This window comes from Phaethon aethereus (genome assembly GCF_964289735.1).
Source record: "Phaethon aethereus genome assembly, chromosome: 1".
Lineage (NCBI taxonomy): Eukaryota > Metazoa > Chordata > Aves > Phaethontiformes > Phaethontidae > Phaethon > Phaethon aethereus.
This window is the reverse complement of record NC_138575.1, coordinates 56,281,528-56,297,374: the sequence shown is the minus strand read 5'-3', so window position 1 is coordinate 56,297,374 and position 15,847 is coordinate 56,281,528. Positions and strand designations below refer to the sequence as shown.

The 15,847-nt window shown below is 40.5% G+C and overlaps 1 protein-coding gene across 1 annotated transcript in view; it reads right to left on the bottom strand.

The window, feature by feature from the left end:
• Window positions 1-15,234, bottom strand: part of ATF7IP (activating transcription factor 7 interacting protein) — a gene marked incomplete at both ends in the record, with an annotated part of 61,653 nt that extends 46,419 nt beyond the window's left edge. Inside the window, 2 exons of the mRNA XM_082008783.1 lie at window positions 1,399-1,488; window positions 14,181-15,234. Of these exons, the coding sequence (XP_081864909.1) occupies window positions 1,399-1,488; window positions 14,181-15,234 (1,144 nt within the window). The remainder of the gene's footprint in view (window positions 1-1,398; window positions 1,489-14,180) is intronic.
• Window positions 15,235-15,847: the final 613 nt, after the last annotated feature.

Sequence of the window (15,847 nt, the reverse complement as noted above, 5' to 3'; positions counted from 1 at the left end):
AGGACAGAAGTAATATTTGCTTTCTTCTAATCTTCAAGTAGGGCAAGAAGGATCCAGGGAATTACAGGACGGTCAGCCTGACCTCAATCCCTGGGAATGTGATGGAGCAAGTAATTCTAGAAATCATCTCTAAACATATTAGGAAGAAGGTAATGGGGAACAGTCAGAATGGATTTATCAAGGGGAAATCATGCTTCATCAGCCTGATAGCCTTCTATGATGAGACAAATGGCTTAGTGGATGAGGGGAGAGCAGTGGATACTGTTTCTCTTGTTTTCAGTAATGCTTTTGACACCCAAAACATCCTCAGAAATAAACGTATGATGTATGGCTTAGATAAATGGACTGGCTCAACCTCTGGGCCTCAAGAGCTGTGATTACTGGCACAAAGTCCATTTGGAGCTTGTCACTAGTAATGTACACCAGCAGATGATACCAGTACCAATACTAAGCATCTTCATTAATGACCTAGATAACGGGATAGAGGGCATCCTCAGCAATTTGCAGATGATACAAAACTGGAAGGAATGGTTGCTACACTCGATGGTTATGCTGCCATTTAGAGTGACCTTGACAAGCTGGAGAAATAGGCAAACAGGAACTTCATGAAGTTCAACAAAAGGAAATGCAAAGTCCTACACTTGGGTAGGAATAATCCCATGTACTAGTACAGGCTGGGAACTGACTGGCTGCAAAACAGCTTTGCAGAAAAGGCCTTGGTGGTCTTCATGCACAACAGGTTGAACATGAGCCAGCAATGTGTTCTGCTGGCAAAGGTGGCCAACACCACCCTTGGCTGCTTGAGGAAGAGTATCGCCAGCAGGTCGAGGGAGGCAATTATTCCCCTCTAATCAGCACTGTGAGACTGAACCTTGAGTCTTGTGTCCAGTTCTGGGCTTCTAAAAAGAAGAAAGATGTGAGCATACTGGAGAGAGTTCAGTGTAGGGCCACCAAGATGTTTTACAGACTGGAGCATGTCGTATGAGGAAATGACAGCTGGCAGTGTTCAATTTGAGAAGGCAGTCAGGGGATATTTTATAATGTGTGTAAATTATCTGATAGATGGAGAATGAAAACGAGCAAGACTCTTGGTGAGTACCCATGAAAGGACAAAACAGATACGAATTGAAATACAGGAAATTCCACTCAAACATACCAAAACCTCTTTACTGTGAGGGTGGTCAAACACTGGAAGTGGAACATTGGAAGGCTGTGGAGTCTCCACCTGTGGAGATACTCAAAACCTGTCCGGACATCATTCTGAGCAAACTGCTCTAGTTGATCTGGTTTTGAGCAGGGCGTTTAGACTAGCTAATCTCCAAAGTTCCCTTCCAAGCTCAATGATTCTGTTTCTAACATGTGCCTCCAGTAAAGCATAATAGTTTTAACATTACATACTTCTCTCTGTGTGTTTCTCCTCTTCTTTGTGGGCCTCTTCTCCTTCTTTATCCCCTTCACTCTCCTTTCTTCTCTCCTCTTCAACCTCTTCTACAAACAGAAAAAAAAAAAGCCCCATGTATTACTTGCGCTGACCAGCAAAAGTCTACTAAGACTCCTATTGTGACTAACAAACTTAGAATACTTGTGAAAAACCATGCTGGGGAAGGTGAGAGAAATAAGGAGGACACAGAGGACATGCAGAGATGAAAAAAAGCAGGGGATACCTTCAGCGTAAAAATTTGAACTATCATACAACACAGTAAGATTCACTTCTGGATTTGCTTAGCTTTAAAATCAACAGAATGCCTCAAAGTTACCTCTGAAATGAAATGATGTATTTCTAATGTATGTAAGTTCTCAATAAATGATTTTAGTTTATTTTTCACCTAGGAAAAAAGTATAAAGGTTGCCATAACAAAATACTAATACATTTTTCTATTTATTTACAATTGGCAAACTCACCCATAACCTTTATGGTAGAAAAGGCCTAGATTATTATTTTCTTAACAAATATGAATTTTCATTTAAAGTTTCTTCCTAATACAAAGTATCACAATTCAAGAACATTACAAACATACAGTTTAGGAAATTCTTAAAAAAAGAAAAATCTGAAATAACACCCCCAAATGCACACAGATTAAAATGAAAGATACTAACACTTCCTTAAAACTTCTATTGTATGTTCCATGAACTTCCATTGCGTGTTTCATATAGGCTGCATTTGCCACCTCCTGTGCTTGCCAGATACAACATAAAACTATTGCTTTTCAGATTGCATTAATAAATTCTTCAAAAACAATGTGATTTATTTTTAAGGTAATAAAATGGCATAGTGCCAATGTCACCTGCTTTTTAAGACTTACAGATAAGCTTCATATATTTAATTGTTATTAATAACAAAGGACTCAAGAATCTAAAGGAGATTCTTGTCCTGGTTTCAGCTAGGATAGTTAATTTTCTTCACAGAAGCTAGTGTGAGGCTATGTCTTGGATTTGGGATGAGAAAATATTGATAATGTGCTGATGTTTTGAGTTGTTGCTAAGCTGTCAAGGACTGTCCAGCTTCTCATGCTGGCCTGCCAGCGAGAAGGCTAGGGGTGCACATGAAGCTGGGAGGGGGCACAGCCAGGACAGCTGATCCAAACTGGCCGAAGGGATATTCCATACCATATGATGTCATGCTCCATATATAAAGCTGGGACAAAGAAGAAGGAAGGGGTGGAGGGACATTTGGAGTTATGCCATCTGTCTTCCCAAGAAACCATTACACACAATGGAGCCCTGCTTTCCTGGAGGTGGCTGAACACCTGCCTGCCCATGGGAAGTGGTGAACAGATTCCTTGTTTTGCTCTGCTTGCATGCACGGCTTTTGCTTTGCCTATTAAACTGTCTTTGTCTCAAGCCACGAATTTCCTCACTTTTACTCTTCCGATTCTCTCCCCTGTCCCACTGTGAAGGAGTAAGCAAGTGGCTACGTGCGGCTTAGTTGCTGGCTGGGGTTAAACCACAACATTGTTATCAATAAAATAGGCCTCATTTACCTAAGAATTTAAAGGAGTCTCATTAAGTTCAAAAGTGCTTTTCCCACAATTTAGATCTTAATATTCAACTGAAAGACACAAAAATTCCATGGAAAGATACACATACCTAGAGTGTCTTCAAAATATCACCTTACAATTTTCAAAGTTGATCTTTTCGAGTTCTGTGTAGAGAACAACGTAATTTTAGGGACAAGGAAGTCCCTTCCTTACAAACTCCTGTCACTGTGTGAACAAATTTAGCTTGTTTGACTAAAAGTGCTTTAAACACAATGCCCAGCTAAACCTCTCTACTTAAGAATGTTTGAACCATAATACAGAGATAATTTTTACAATTGGCTATCAGCTTATTTTTCACTGATAAGCTGTGATCTTGTTATGCTGATGCTAGACAGGCAGAAGCAATAAATGCAATCATTTAAAAAGATAATAATTTGATGGTATCATTAAGTTGTCACTATTTATCACACAGTCGTCTTAATAAGTCACACTATTTGCTGTGGATCTAAACACAAAGGTGGGGTTTTTTTTGTTTTTTACTAGGTGTTTGCCTATCACTAAACAGCTGAAAATACCTTATAATAATTTCTACAACTGCAAGCATTTAAATCTGCTTAGTAACTGACTGGATGCATATTTGGATGTCAGTTCTGCCAAAACATACATATAAATGGAAATAAAAATAATGAGTAAGCCTAAGAGTATCTGAACAGTATTTGCAAGTTACTCTGGACCGCATAGTCATACTCTCACTATTCCATAATCCTGTAACCACAACATTCTCCTTATAGATTGGTTAGAACTGATGTGCACAGGCAGCAATCACAAGAAAGTACAAAAGCATAGCCTTTTCCTTTCTAAGTAGTGAATCCTTGATCAAACTCTACCCAAAAGTTATTATAAAACAGAAATACAGGTTTTTCCCATGAAACATGACAGGATTTCATTATTTATGTTTAGGAAGAAATCATAGATTCATTCATTTTCAAAGAAATCATCATGACCTAGACAAGCTGAAGAAATGGGATGACAAATGCTTTAAGATATTTAACAAGGACAAACACAAAAGTTCTGCACCTGGGAAGGGAGAACCCTTGCAATGACCCAGGCTAGGGCCCGCATGGCTGGGGAGCAGCTCTGCTTTGAGGACTCCCACAGACAGCAAGCAAAGCATGAGCCAACAGCATGCCCTGGCAGCAAAGGACGTCCACAGCATCCTGAGCTGCATTTACAGGAACAGAGCCAGTATATCATCAGAAGTGGTTATTGCCTTTTACTTGGCACTTGTTATGCCGTCTCTCTGTACAGAGCAAGAGACTGCTAAGGGTCTGGGAAACATGGCCTGTAAGAGAGGCTGAGGGAGCTGAGCCTGTTCAGCATGGAGAATAAAAAGCTTAATGGAGACTTAAAACCAGTTTTCCAATACCTGTAAAGTGGCTTTTGAGAAGAAGCAGCCATACTCATTGTAAAGGTACATGGCAAAGGATAAGAGACAATATGTATAAGCAGAAACAAAGAGATTCCAACTGGTAGAAAGAAAAACATTTCCCACATGAAGAGAGTCATTGGAACAGGTTGCCCAGAGAGGTCATTCAGCATTCATCAGTGGAAGTTTTCAAGACCTAACTGGATAAACCTGAGCTACCTTGTCTAATTTCACAGCTGACTCTATTTCGAGCAGATGACTGGACTAGAGACCTCTTGAGGTCCCTCCCAACCTGAACGACTCTATTATTTGGTCACAACCCCTCCTCCCTATCAAAAAATGTAATTAAAAAAATAAGTGATTCAAACACAAAGCACAATATTCTCTTCTTTAGTTATTTATTACCACAATTTTAGTTTAAAAAAAAAAACCATAAAGGATTTAAAGATTACAGATGATGAATTCAACATCCATTAATTGGCCCTCCAAAGTCTGTTTGACAGAAGCGTGCCTGATTTCAGGTTTGCAAGATCGAGTGGATCAAAAATGCAGCAGTTGTGTCTTTGTCTGCTACATTAAAGATACCTCTTTCCACAATATATTCAGCTCCTGTTTAGAGATATTATAGACCTTCATCTTCTACTGGATGAACAAAACTTATGTTCTTTTAAGTTTTCCAGTACAAAATTTTGTTTCCAAAATGCTGAAGTATTTTCTGCAGCAACTCTTTGAAAGCCTTCTATTATGACTTTTTGAAGTAAAAACCAGAACTAGAAATATTACTGCAGAGAAGCGGTCTCACCGGTGCCATTTAAGTGTAACTTATTTTCCTTTTTGCAAATTCAAGAATTTTCAAAGCTAGTTCTATCACAACACAGAAACAAAAGTTCACGTTTAGTTGTTTATCTGCCATTCATATGCTCTGAAGTTCTCTTCAAACACTACTTTATATAAGACAAGCGGTGTTCTTTTAAATGTTAAATGCACTTTTTATTCTTGAAAGGTTGTACTTGGGTGTGCTGCTTGACTTCAGACTCCCTTAAAGATCAGTAACAAGTATGCTCTCTTTCGAACTATCCCTGGAGGGCATGAAATGCCATTGCTGTAGAGAAGCCTAGAACCAAGGTGTCTAGAATGCACTCAAAGTGCTAGCAATTCTGAGAATGAAAGACTTCAGATTTGCTTTGGCAAACATCCTCACCTCGTCAAACTTGAGAGTGTACATATTAGGTAAGAGAAAGAACATAGCAAGAGCAGCAATAGGGAAAACCAACAATTCACCTAATCCAGGATTGTATCTCCCAACACTTACATGTAAAAAGTAGATGATCAAGCAGGGAAGAATATAAGGAAGAGAAGAGAACACAGTCCCAGAAAGCTTCCTCAGGTTTCTGAAAAATTGCTGGTGGATGACCTCCAGAGCCTTAGGGTTTCCGTGCTTGAGAAAAAAACTCCTCCTCCACAGAAGATGAATGTAGGTAAACTTTTAGCAGTCACAGTATTGCTAGCAAGGAGTTCCATAGTTCTCCACATGGAGAACCATCTTTTATTCCACGCCTTGACCTTGCCTCTCACTTTTTTACCCTCCTCCACTTGATACATGTAGTTCTTGTAGAGGAAAAGACAGCAAATATTCATTTTCCACACCACTTACTCTTACTAAGATTTACAGATCTTTGTCACATCCCTCCTCCATCTCTTTTTCAGTCCATCCTTGTCTAAAAGTTCTCCCTGTGATCTAAGTCAGAAAATGAAGAAGCTGTAGGAAAAGATGAGCTGGTTGTCTAGAATCAACAAAGAGGGGATAAACTACAACGCTGCAGAGACAAAAACCCAAGCCCCACAATGCAAGGAAACAGGGACAGCCAGAGGCTATATTCAAAATAGTAACAAATGGAGATTTTCAAAATGAAGGAGGTAAGAAGCCTGTGACTTCCAGCAACAGAATGAAGACTCCCTCTTTACCTGCAAATCTGCATTTACCGAATAGGTAGAGCACTGATGGAACACATTAAAAGGAAAATCTTGTAATAAGGGAAGCATCAGAGCCAGCTGAGTCTGAACCAACCGCCTGCATAAGGACAGACTGGTGATAGTACCAGGGACTCCCTCTCACAGGAGGTACCCACCTAGCAACCTGGCCTGATGCCTCAAGATATTAGCTGTTTGCTGATGGCCTGGATGCCCAATGTTGCCAAGCGGCTAGGCAAGGCTCATCCGGTCCTCAGTCTACTACCTCTTGCTGTTTATCCACGTGGGCACCAGCAATGCTACCACAAGCAATTTTAGGCATATCAAGAGTGACAATCTTGATTGGATCTCTGCAGAAAAGGATGAAGGGCGCAAGGGCCCAGGTGGCGTTATCACTAATCCTCCCAATGAATGAACCGGGACAAAAAAAACACCACTCTAATAAAAGTGCATGCATCCAGAAGATCAAGACCTGGCTGAATGACAGGTGTCACAGGTAAGGTTTTCACACCTTTCACTGTGGTAGTCTGTGATGATCAAGAATTACTGAACAAGGACCGAATCCATCTGAAAAAGTTGAACAAGAGTTCTGCAAACAGGCTTGCTAACCTAATGAGGAAAACCTGAAACTAGGCATGGTAGGAAATGGTTGTCATAACCTGAAGTTGAGGTATGGGAGGCAGTGAGGAAACATCTGGGGAACAGCATGACAGGGAAGGTGCTTGCTTGTCCTTTGTGAAAGCATCATGACTCAAGGTTCATCATCTCAAGTATCTGTAAACAAATGCAGCACAAGAAACAAGAGGAATTACTAGTCTCTACACAACTGCAAAATTATGATTTCATTTGTATCAGAGACATGGTGGGATAGCTGAAATGACTATTGCATTGCAACAGATGAACACAGGCTCTTCAAGAAAGACAGGCTGGAAAGGGTGAGGAGTGGTTGTGCTTTATGTGGAGGGGTGCCCAGAGCTTTGCCATAGGGCAGGTGATGAGCCAGTTGGGTGCTCATAAGCAAGGAGAAGGCGGCAAAGCAACATGGGCAATATCATGGTAGGCACTCTGTAACTACAGACTACTTGATCAAGGAGAGAATCAATAGAGCCATCTCACACAATCACAAGCCTTAGGACTGACTCATGGGTGTACTTTAACTGGAAGGGCTATATGATTGGGCACAATCCAGTCGGTTTCTGGAGTGGGCTGAAGACAATCTCTTGACACAGGCAACTGATGAGTCAACTAGGGAAGATGCTCTGTTGGGTTTGTTATTCACAAACAAGGAAGAACTGGTCTGGGACATGATGGTCAAGGGTAGGTTTGCCTGCAGCAACCATGACACTGTGAAATATTAAATCCTGCAAGAAGTCAGCAGGACAAATAGCATCACTGCCCGTGCCTTCAGGATAGCAAATTTCACCATATACAGGACCTACTTGGTAGTATCCCAAAGGGAGCTGCCCTGGAAAGCAAAAGGACCCAGGAGAGCTCATTGTTCTTCAAGGACAGCTTCCTCAAAGTATGAGAACAGTTCATTTTAATGTGCAGAATATAAAGCCAGCATGGAAGAAAGCCAGCATGGGTGAACAGATGTGAGCTCTGACAGAGCTCCAATGTAAAAAAGAATTACACAGGAAGAAGTAGTAAGAAAGAGGAATATGGGGACATTGTCCAGTTGTGCAGGAATGGAATAAAAGAAGCCAAAGCTCAACTGGAATTGAAGCCAGTGAGGGATGTGAAGGTCAAGAAGGGCTTCTGTAACTACAGAGGCAGCAAAAGGAAGGCTAATGAAAACTGTGGGGCCAGTGCTCATTGGGGCAGACAACCTAATGACTGAAGACATAGCAAATGCTGAGGTACTCAACATTTCTGTCTCCATTTTTCACTGGCAAGTTTCCCTCCTAATTTCCTCAGAGCAGAGGGAGAGACCCTGGCAGAGCCTGCCTGGCAGTGGTGTGCTACCCACAGTCAAGGAGATAGAGCTAGGGCACACTTAAGCCAGGTGGATACAGAGAAGTCCACAGGAACAAATGAGATGTACCCAAGAGTGCTGAGGAAGGCAGGCTGCTGGCATTATGAGGCCACTCTCCACCATCTTCATGGCAACCAAGGGAAGCTCCTGATGACTGGAAAAAGGAAAATGTCATGGCCATCTTCAAGACAGACAAGGAGAAACTACAGGCTGGGTGGCCTCACCTAGCATCTTGGGGAGGTTATGTAAAAAAATCTTAATAGGAAGCCATTGCCAGGCACACAAAGGACAAGAAGGTGACTGGGAATAGCCCACTTGGATTTAGTAAGGGCAAATTGCAGACGACACCAAGTTGGGTGGGAGTGCTGATCTGCTCGAGGGCAAGAAGGTTCTGCAGAGGGATCTGGACAGGCTGGATTGATGGGCTGAGGTCAACTGTATGAGGTTTAATAATGTCAAGTGCCGGATCCTGCACTTGGGTCACAACACCACCACCCAACGCTACTGGCTTGGGACAGAGGGGCTGGAGAGCTGCCTGGCAGAAAAGGACCCAGGGGTGTTGGTTGACAGATGGCTGAATATGACCCAGCAGTGTGCCCAGGTGGCCAAGAAGGCAAAAAGCATCCTGGCCTATATCAGAAATAATGTGGCCAGCAGGAGTAGGGAAGTGATTGTCTCCCGGTACTTGGCACTGGTGAGGCTGTACCTCAAATACTCTGTTTTGGGCCCCTCACTACAAGACAGACATTGAGTTGGTGGAGCGTGTCCAAAGAAGGGCAACAAAGCTGATGAGGGCTCTGGAGATGAAGTCTTATGAGGAGCAGCTGTGGGAACTGGGGTGGTTTAGTCTGGAGAAGAGAAGGCTGAGGCAAGACCATATCACGCTCTACAGTGACCTGAAAGGGGGTTGTGGTAAGGTGGGTGTTGGTCTCTTCTCCCAACTAACTAGCGATAGGACAAGAGGAAATGGCCTCAAGTTGTGCCAGGGGAAGTTTAGACTGGACATTAGGAAAAATTTCTTTGCTGAAGGAGTGGTCAAGCATTGGAACAGGCTGCCCAGGGAGGTGGTGGAGTCACCGTCACTGGAAGTGTTCAAAAAGCATGCAGACATGGCACTTTGGGACATGGTTTAGTGGGCATGATGGTGTTAGGTTGACAGTTGGACTTTATGTTTTTAAAGGTCTTTTCCAACCTTAATGGTTCTGTGAAATCATGCCTGATTAACCTGCTAGCTTTTTACAATGGGCTCAAATTGGCATAAGTGGTATACAATCCAGCTGGTGGCTTGGTACTAGAGGCAGTCCTCAGGGATCCATACTGGGCTGATGCAGTTTACCGTATTTACTAATGACCTGGACTTGTGGGCAGGAGATAACACTTGGCAAGTTCACAGATACAAATTAGGGACAGTGGTAAATATTCTGCAGGGCATAGCTGCTATTCACAGGCATACTGACAGGCTGGAAAAATGGATTAACACAAAGTGCAGTAAGTGCAAATGCAGAGTCCTGCATCTGGGATAGAATAACCCTATGTAGTAAGACAGGCTGGAGGTTGATTGGCTAGAATGTAACTTTGTAGAACAGGGCCTTGATTCCTGGTGGAAAACAAGCTGAACATTAGTCAGCAATGTGAATTAAGTTCAGTAGCATTTTAGGCCATATTAACAAGAAATGTATCCAGCAGGTTAAGGGAAGTGATTCTCATTTGTTCAGCACTTGAGAAACCCCAATGTGGAGCACTATGTCTTGGTTTTGGATCCCCACTACTAGAGAGGCACTAACAAAACCATAGCAAGTCCAGCGAAAGGTCACCTGAAACATCAAGGAGATGAAGTATATGCTCTGTGAGGTGCAGATGACAGAACTGGCTTTGGTCAGCCTTAACAAGTGAAGACTACTTGGAGATTGTATTGCTGCCTTCCATTACATAATATGGGAAGGCACAGAGAAGATAGAGCCACCACTCTTTAAGGTGCACAACAACAGGACAGGTGGCAATGGACACAAGTTGGAACACAGAATATTCCAATTAAATATAAGCAGAAAGTTTTTCACTGTTGAGGCTGGTTAAATATTAGGCTACCCAAGAAAAAGTTGTGGTATACACATCCTTGGAGATGCACAAAAGTAAACTGCCAAGGTCCCCGAGTCATCTGATGTAATTGGACCTGCTTCAAGTATGGGGCTGGAATAAAGACCATCGGAGGGTTGAATTAAAACTACTTTGCAATGCCATCATCTTCCCTGTGGTCTTTCACATACCTTTTCCAGTTCTGTGACATCTTCTTTGATATGGGGAGGGGGAAGGAAACAGAATGATACAAAACATTTAAGAGCTTGGTGTCCCATAATGAAGTTTTCCTCAATTTCTTAATTTTTCACAGCATTCTTTATTTGCTTTCTTCAACTGCTACTGTATCAATGTTTTCACAAAACTACCTGCTGTAATCCTGGAAAATCATTGCTGAGTCTGTTCTACTTTCCTATCAAGTTATGAACACTTTTGTATTAATCCGTACCACTTTGTAGTTAACCACAATGAGTTTCATCTGCCATTTTATACCCCAGTCACTCAGCATTGCAAGATTCTTCTACAGCTCTTCACAGTATCACCTGCAAACTGTCACCCTGCTAGTCACCTTTCATTTTAGATAAATTATTAACTCCATCACAGAGCACAGCCTCTAGAACAGATCACTGTAGATTTACTTTTGTCCTGGTTTCATCCAGGAGAGAGTTAATTTTCTTCACAGAAGCTAGTGTGAGGCTATGTTTTGGATTTGGGATGAGAAAATGCTGTAATGTGCCGATGTTTTGAGTTGCTGCTAAGCTGTCAAGGACAGTCAAGCTTCTCATGCTGGCCTGCTAGCGAGAAGGCTGGGAGTGCATGGGAAGCTGGAAGGGGACACAGCCAGGACAACTGACCTAGGCTGATAAAAGAGGTATTCCATACCATATCATGTCATGTCATGCTCCATATATAAAATTGGGACGAAGAAGAAGGAAGGGGTGGAGGGACATTTGGAGTTATGCCATCTGTTTTCCCAAGAAACCATTACACACAATGGAGCCCTGCTTTCCTGGAGATGGCTGGACACCTGCCTGCCAACGGGAAGCGATGAATGAATTCCTTGTTTTGCTTTGCTTGCGTGTGTGGCTTTTGGTTTACCTATTAAACTGCCTTTATCTCAAACCATGAGTTTCCTCACTTTTACTCTTCCGATTCTCTCCCCTGTCCCACCGTGGGAGAGTGAGAGAGTGGCTGCATGGGGCTTGGTTGCCAGCCAGGGCTAAACCACAACAACTTTCCATTCTTCAAATGATTATTTGCTCCATGAGGACTTTCCATCTTGTCTGAAGACAGATCAGTTTCCAAAAGTTCTTGATAAGATATCATTCGTGTTTGGATATCCAAAAGAATTCGGAAATATCAGTCAGGTGTTCCTTGTCATGTGCTTGTTTACTTACCCAAAGAGCTCCAAGGTTTTCTAAGGTACAATCTTCCATTACAAAAATCTTAAGTGCCAATATGGCTGTTATAGTTACTAATTCTACTTGAGAAAAAGATTCTATTAATCTGCCCATTTAAAGAAAGTCTTCTAGTACCATTCTTTACATTGTTGTTTCGCCATCCTAGTTTTCATCTGGGCTTTTTAAAAACTGTACTTTTTAACAGAGCAGCTTGCACCTGTGCCTCCAATGATCTCCATACTGTCTCCACAGATTTAATTCTCACAAACTCTTTCCAAAAGTTAATCTTTATCTTCTAAGATAATGTGTCACTTGTTCACTCTACCTGTTTTCTCATACAGTTGTTCCCTGCCCCTGCAACCTCTCTGCTATTATCTTTGTTATTGAAAGATTGAAATTGGTGAAAGGACTGCAAAATTTTTGTATTAATACCATGTTAAATTTAATACAAAATGGGTCCCCAAAAGATTTGCTTAAAATATTTCGTACAGAATTTGCTATTCAGTAAAATTTAAATTCCCTTCTCTGCAACTCAATGGACAAGCTTTACAAAGCTTAGAACGCAGAAATAAACTGCTGACTACTGGTTAAATACTGAATATACTTCACAGTGGCCAGTTTTCATTTCACAAACAGTCTCAGTTACAGCCATGCCAACTGCAAAAGTCAAACACTGCTATAGCCAATAAATAAAACAACTAGCCAAGAGAATTTGTCCCATCACCAAAAATGCAAATCTAGGAAAAAAATAGTAATATTGCTGGATACAATAATTTTAGCCTTCTGCAAATCGTAGTCCAATATTTAATATTAATCTTGGTCTTTCTGCTCCAGAGCAAAAACTCCTCTGTGACCACAGCATGTTTTCTCACTGGGTAAGATGAAAAAAGCAATCCTAGTATCATAACTGCATTCATGTCCAATGAAAGAAGCCTTAAATTGCAGTAAGAACAAGGGACCAACAATTTACTTGTAATGCACATTTTGTAAAAGGGACTTGTAACACACTACAATTTCTACACAAATATACACAGCATTCTTTCTCCCTGCCACTCCGCAACTCCAGTTTCTGGAAGACTCAATTTCACAACAATGGTATCACTTTTGCAATCTCAGTGCAACACCTAACACCTAAATAAGATTCTTAGAAACAAACTATGGAATCTACCTTTTCTCTGTTTAACTGGCATAAATTTAAAGGTAAATACCAGAAAAGAAGGGTCTGAAACATGGCTGACGAGACATATTCTCATCTCCCTTTCTCTAGCTGTTTAGAGATTGAAGACTCAGAGTTCCATCACACATTAGTAAAAGACAAAGTTTCATCATTAGTGAAACAAGAGTTGAGAACTATGCATACTGACTTCCCAGAGACTGAAAGACACCTGAATCTTGTTTAGTCTATGGAATTCCTACCCAGTCAAGCATGTTTAAACACATTTGGGTCATCTTTTCATAAAAAGCTATACAACAGGAGGGGAAAAAAAAAGAAAGAAAAAACCCAACCACGATTATTTAAAACAACAGCTTTCTTAATTACAGATAAAAGAGCAGTGTCAACTTATCTGTAAATTATTAATCTGTGTTATTTTCAGAAGTGCAGTAGTATGACAATGAGTGCCCTATTTAAAAAAATAAATATGCTTACAAAACTCTGTAACAAAAATATAGAGGGCATGCATTCAGTTTAACATCAAAAAAAACTTCTGCTAACTACATTAAGAGACTGAAGTACCAGCTTCCTACATTTAATGCTTTCAAATGTTAATCAGTTGGCGTAGTCATCAGATAAAGGTTAGATAAAAAACACTAGGAGTTAAATGAATAAAAGCTATATGGCATGAAAACCATATATGACTTGTATTTTTCGTGAAACCTTTCCCATACTGTCTTTTGGTGAAAAAAAAAAATTTGAAACAAATGGCATTTGTGGCATGTCTGGATTACCAGCATGTTTTCATTCTTACTATTTATTTGCATGTTAAAGAAAGTTGAAATCCCTTCTTTCCCTCAAGAGCAGTAAGTGAACACATTTTTCTTTCCACAAACCTTTCTGTTCCATGTCTGGCAATTACTCATCTTTCCTCTTCTTCCACCCACCACCTCACCTCAGTCTGCAAAGAATATGAGGGGAAAAAGCTCCCAACAAACCAGATCTCAAAGATGACAGTTTTTTGGTGTTACTTTCAGTTCTTCCTGGGCCTCAAATTCCATCCTTGAAAACTGTAAGACTACATAACACAGAATTGGTGGGTAAGACTGCCTTTTTCATTTAGAAACATGTCATAAGTGTGTCATTCTAAGAAATAAACAAAATCTCAGACTTGAATCAAAATTACCAATTTAGAAAATCTTACCTGGAAAACTTGACTTGTTTGGTAGTATCACTTCAGCACGTTCCTCCTTCTCATCATTGGGATCCTCTTCATCAGACAGTACTAAGAAAGCCTCTTTTGGCAGACTTTCATTGCTTTCCTGTTTGGATGGTGAACCCAAACAGTTGTCTATTTTCTCTTCTAAATCTGTGACTGTGTCATCCACTGGAAGCAGAGAACTTTTAGAAAAACAGCTCAGTTCATCTTCAGCCGGGGCTAGTTTTTCCAAAATTGGGATAATTTCATCTGTTTCCATAGAGTCAGTATTGTCCAAGATACTTTCACTTGGCTCATCTATTGTCTTCTGAACTGTGGTTTCTGAAAGATCTGAAGTGCAGTCTTGTTTGTCCTTTGGTTCCTGGTCAGCTTCCATACTGCTAGAAATGGCTGCTTCTCCAACAGCATCATCAACAGTTACTTCTTCAGCCTTCTTTTCCTCACCAGATAAATTGGAATTAATAGTCAAGTCATTTGTTTCTCCCTTTTCTTCTGAAGAGTCATTAACATCACAAATTGATTTACTTTCACCTTCTGATGGGATGTCACCCTCTCTTTGGTCCGCATGATCTTTTGTATTATTTTCTTCATGGAAGTTATCTTTATTGCTACCAAGCACTCCATTTTCAGCCTCACAAGCTAAAGCAGTATCAGTACCTTTATCTTTCTCAGGATTAACATTTTCTGGAGACAGCATTAGAGGTTTGGGTTCTATGTCATTGACTATGTTCCCTGCCCTACTTTCAGGGCTTTTGGCTTCACTAATTTCATCAGAAGCTGTTCTTCCTCCTTCAGAGTCAACACACAAATCCACTAGGCCATTAACTTCCCTCTTGTCCTCCATACAGTCTGTATTGCTTAAAGGGGAATTTAAATCAGAATCTCCATTCTCATGCTTTCCATTTAACAGTTTAACTTCAGTTGTCTTTAACACGTCCTCTTTAACCTTATAGACAGCTTCAAGTTGTTGTCTATCACTTACTCTCATTGTTTTTCGTGCTTTAAAGACTTTTTTCTGGGGTTCATCTGTGCTATCCATCTTGACCCTAAAAAAACAACATAAAGAATTGTGAAGGTAGCAATTCATTATCATATTACAGTGTTCCTAAGACAGACTGTGGCACTTCGCACATTTTAAAGCAAACTGGTTTAACTGTATCTGCAATAACAAAGAAACACTAGACAACACACTTAAATTTTGTTTGTCCTCAGAAAAAGTGAATATAAGTTTCTACATATGCTGTACAAACATGTGCATGTAAAGACCATTAAGATCACGCTATCACATTAATATTATGTAGTAATATTCTGACTACACATTTTAGACCAGTCGTCTTGCGGTATTATAGCAAAGCCACAAAACGAGGTTTTCTATCTAGACACTGATATTATGCTAATGTAAGAGCCAGCAGCTTCTCTTCTCCTAAAAAAATAAGAAATATTCTTGGTCTACCAGTTTACACTTATTTTATCTTTCTAAACCTCCGTAATTTCAATGAGTTTCAAATAGAATTAACTGGGGTAAGTGCAAAGATTTTTATATCTTCTAAGAAAATTTCAATATATTGAAAGAACTTCTGAATGTGTCAGAGAGAATTTTTTTTTCCTGTACAGATAAAATAGACCTTCATCACCCGTATTTATACAATAGT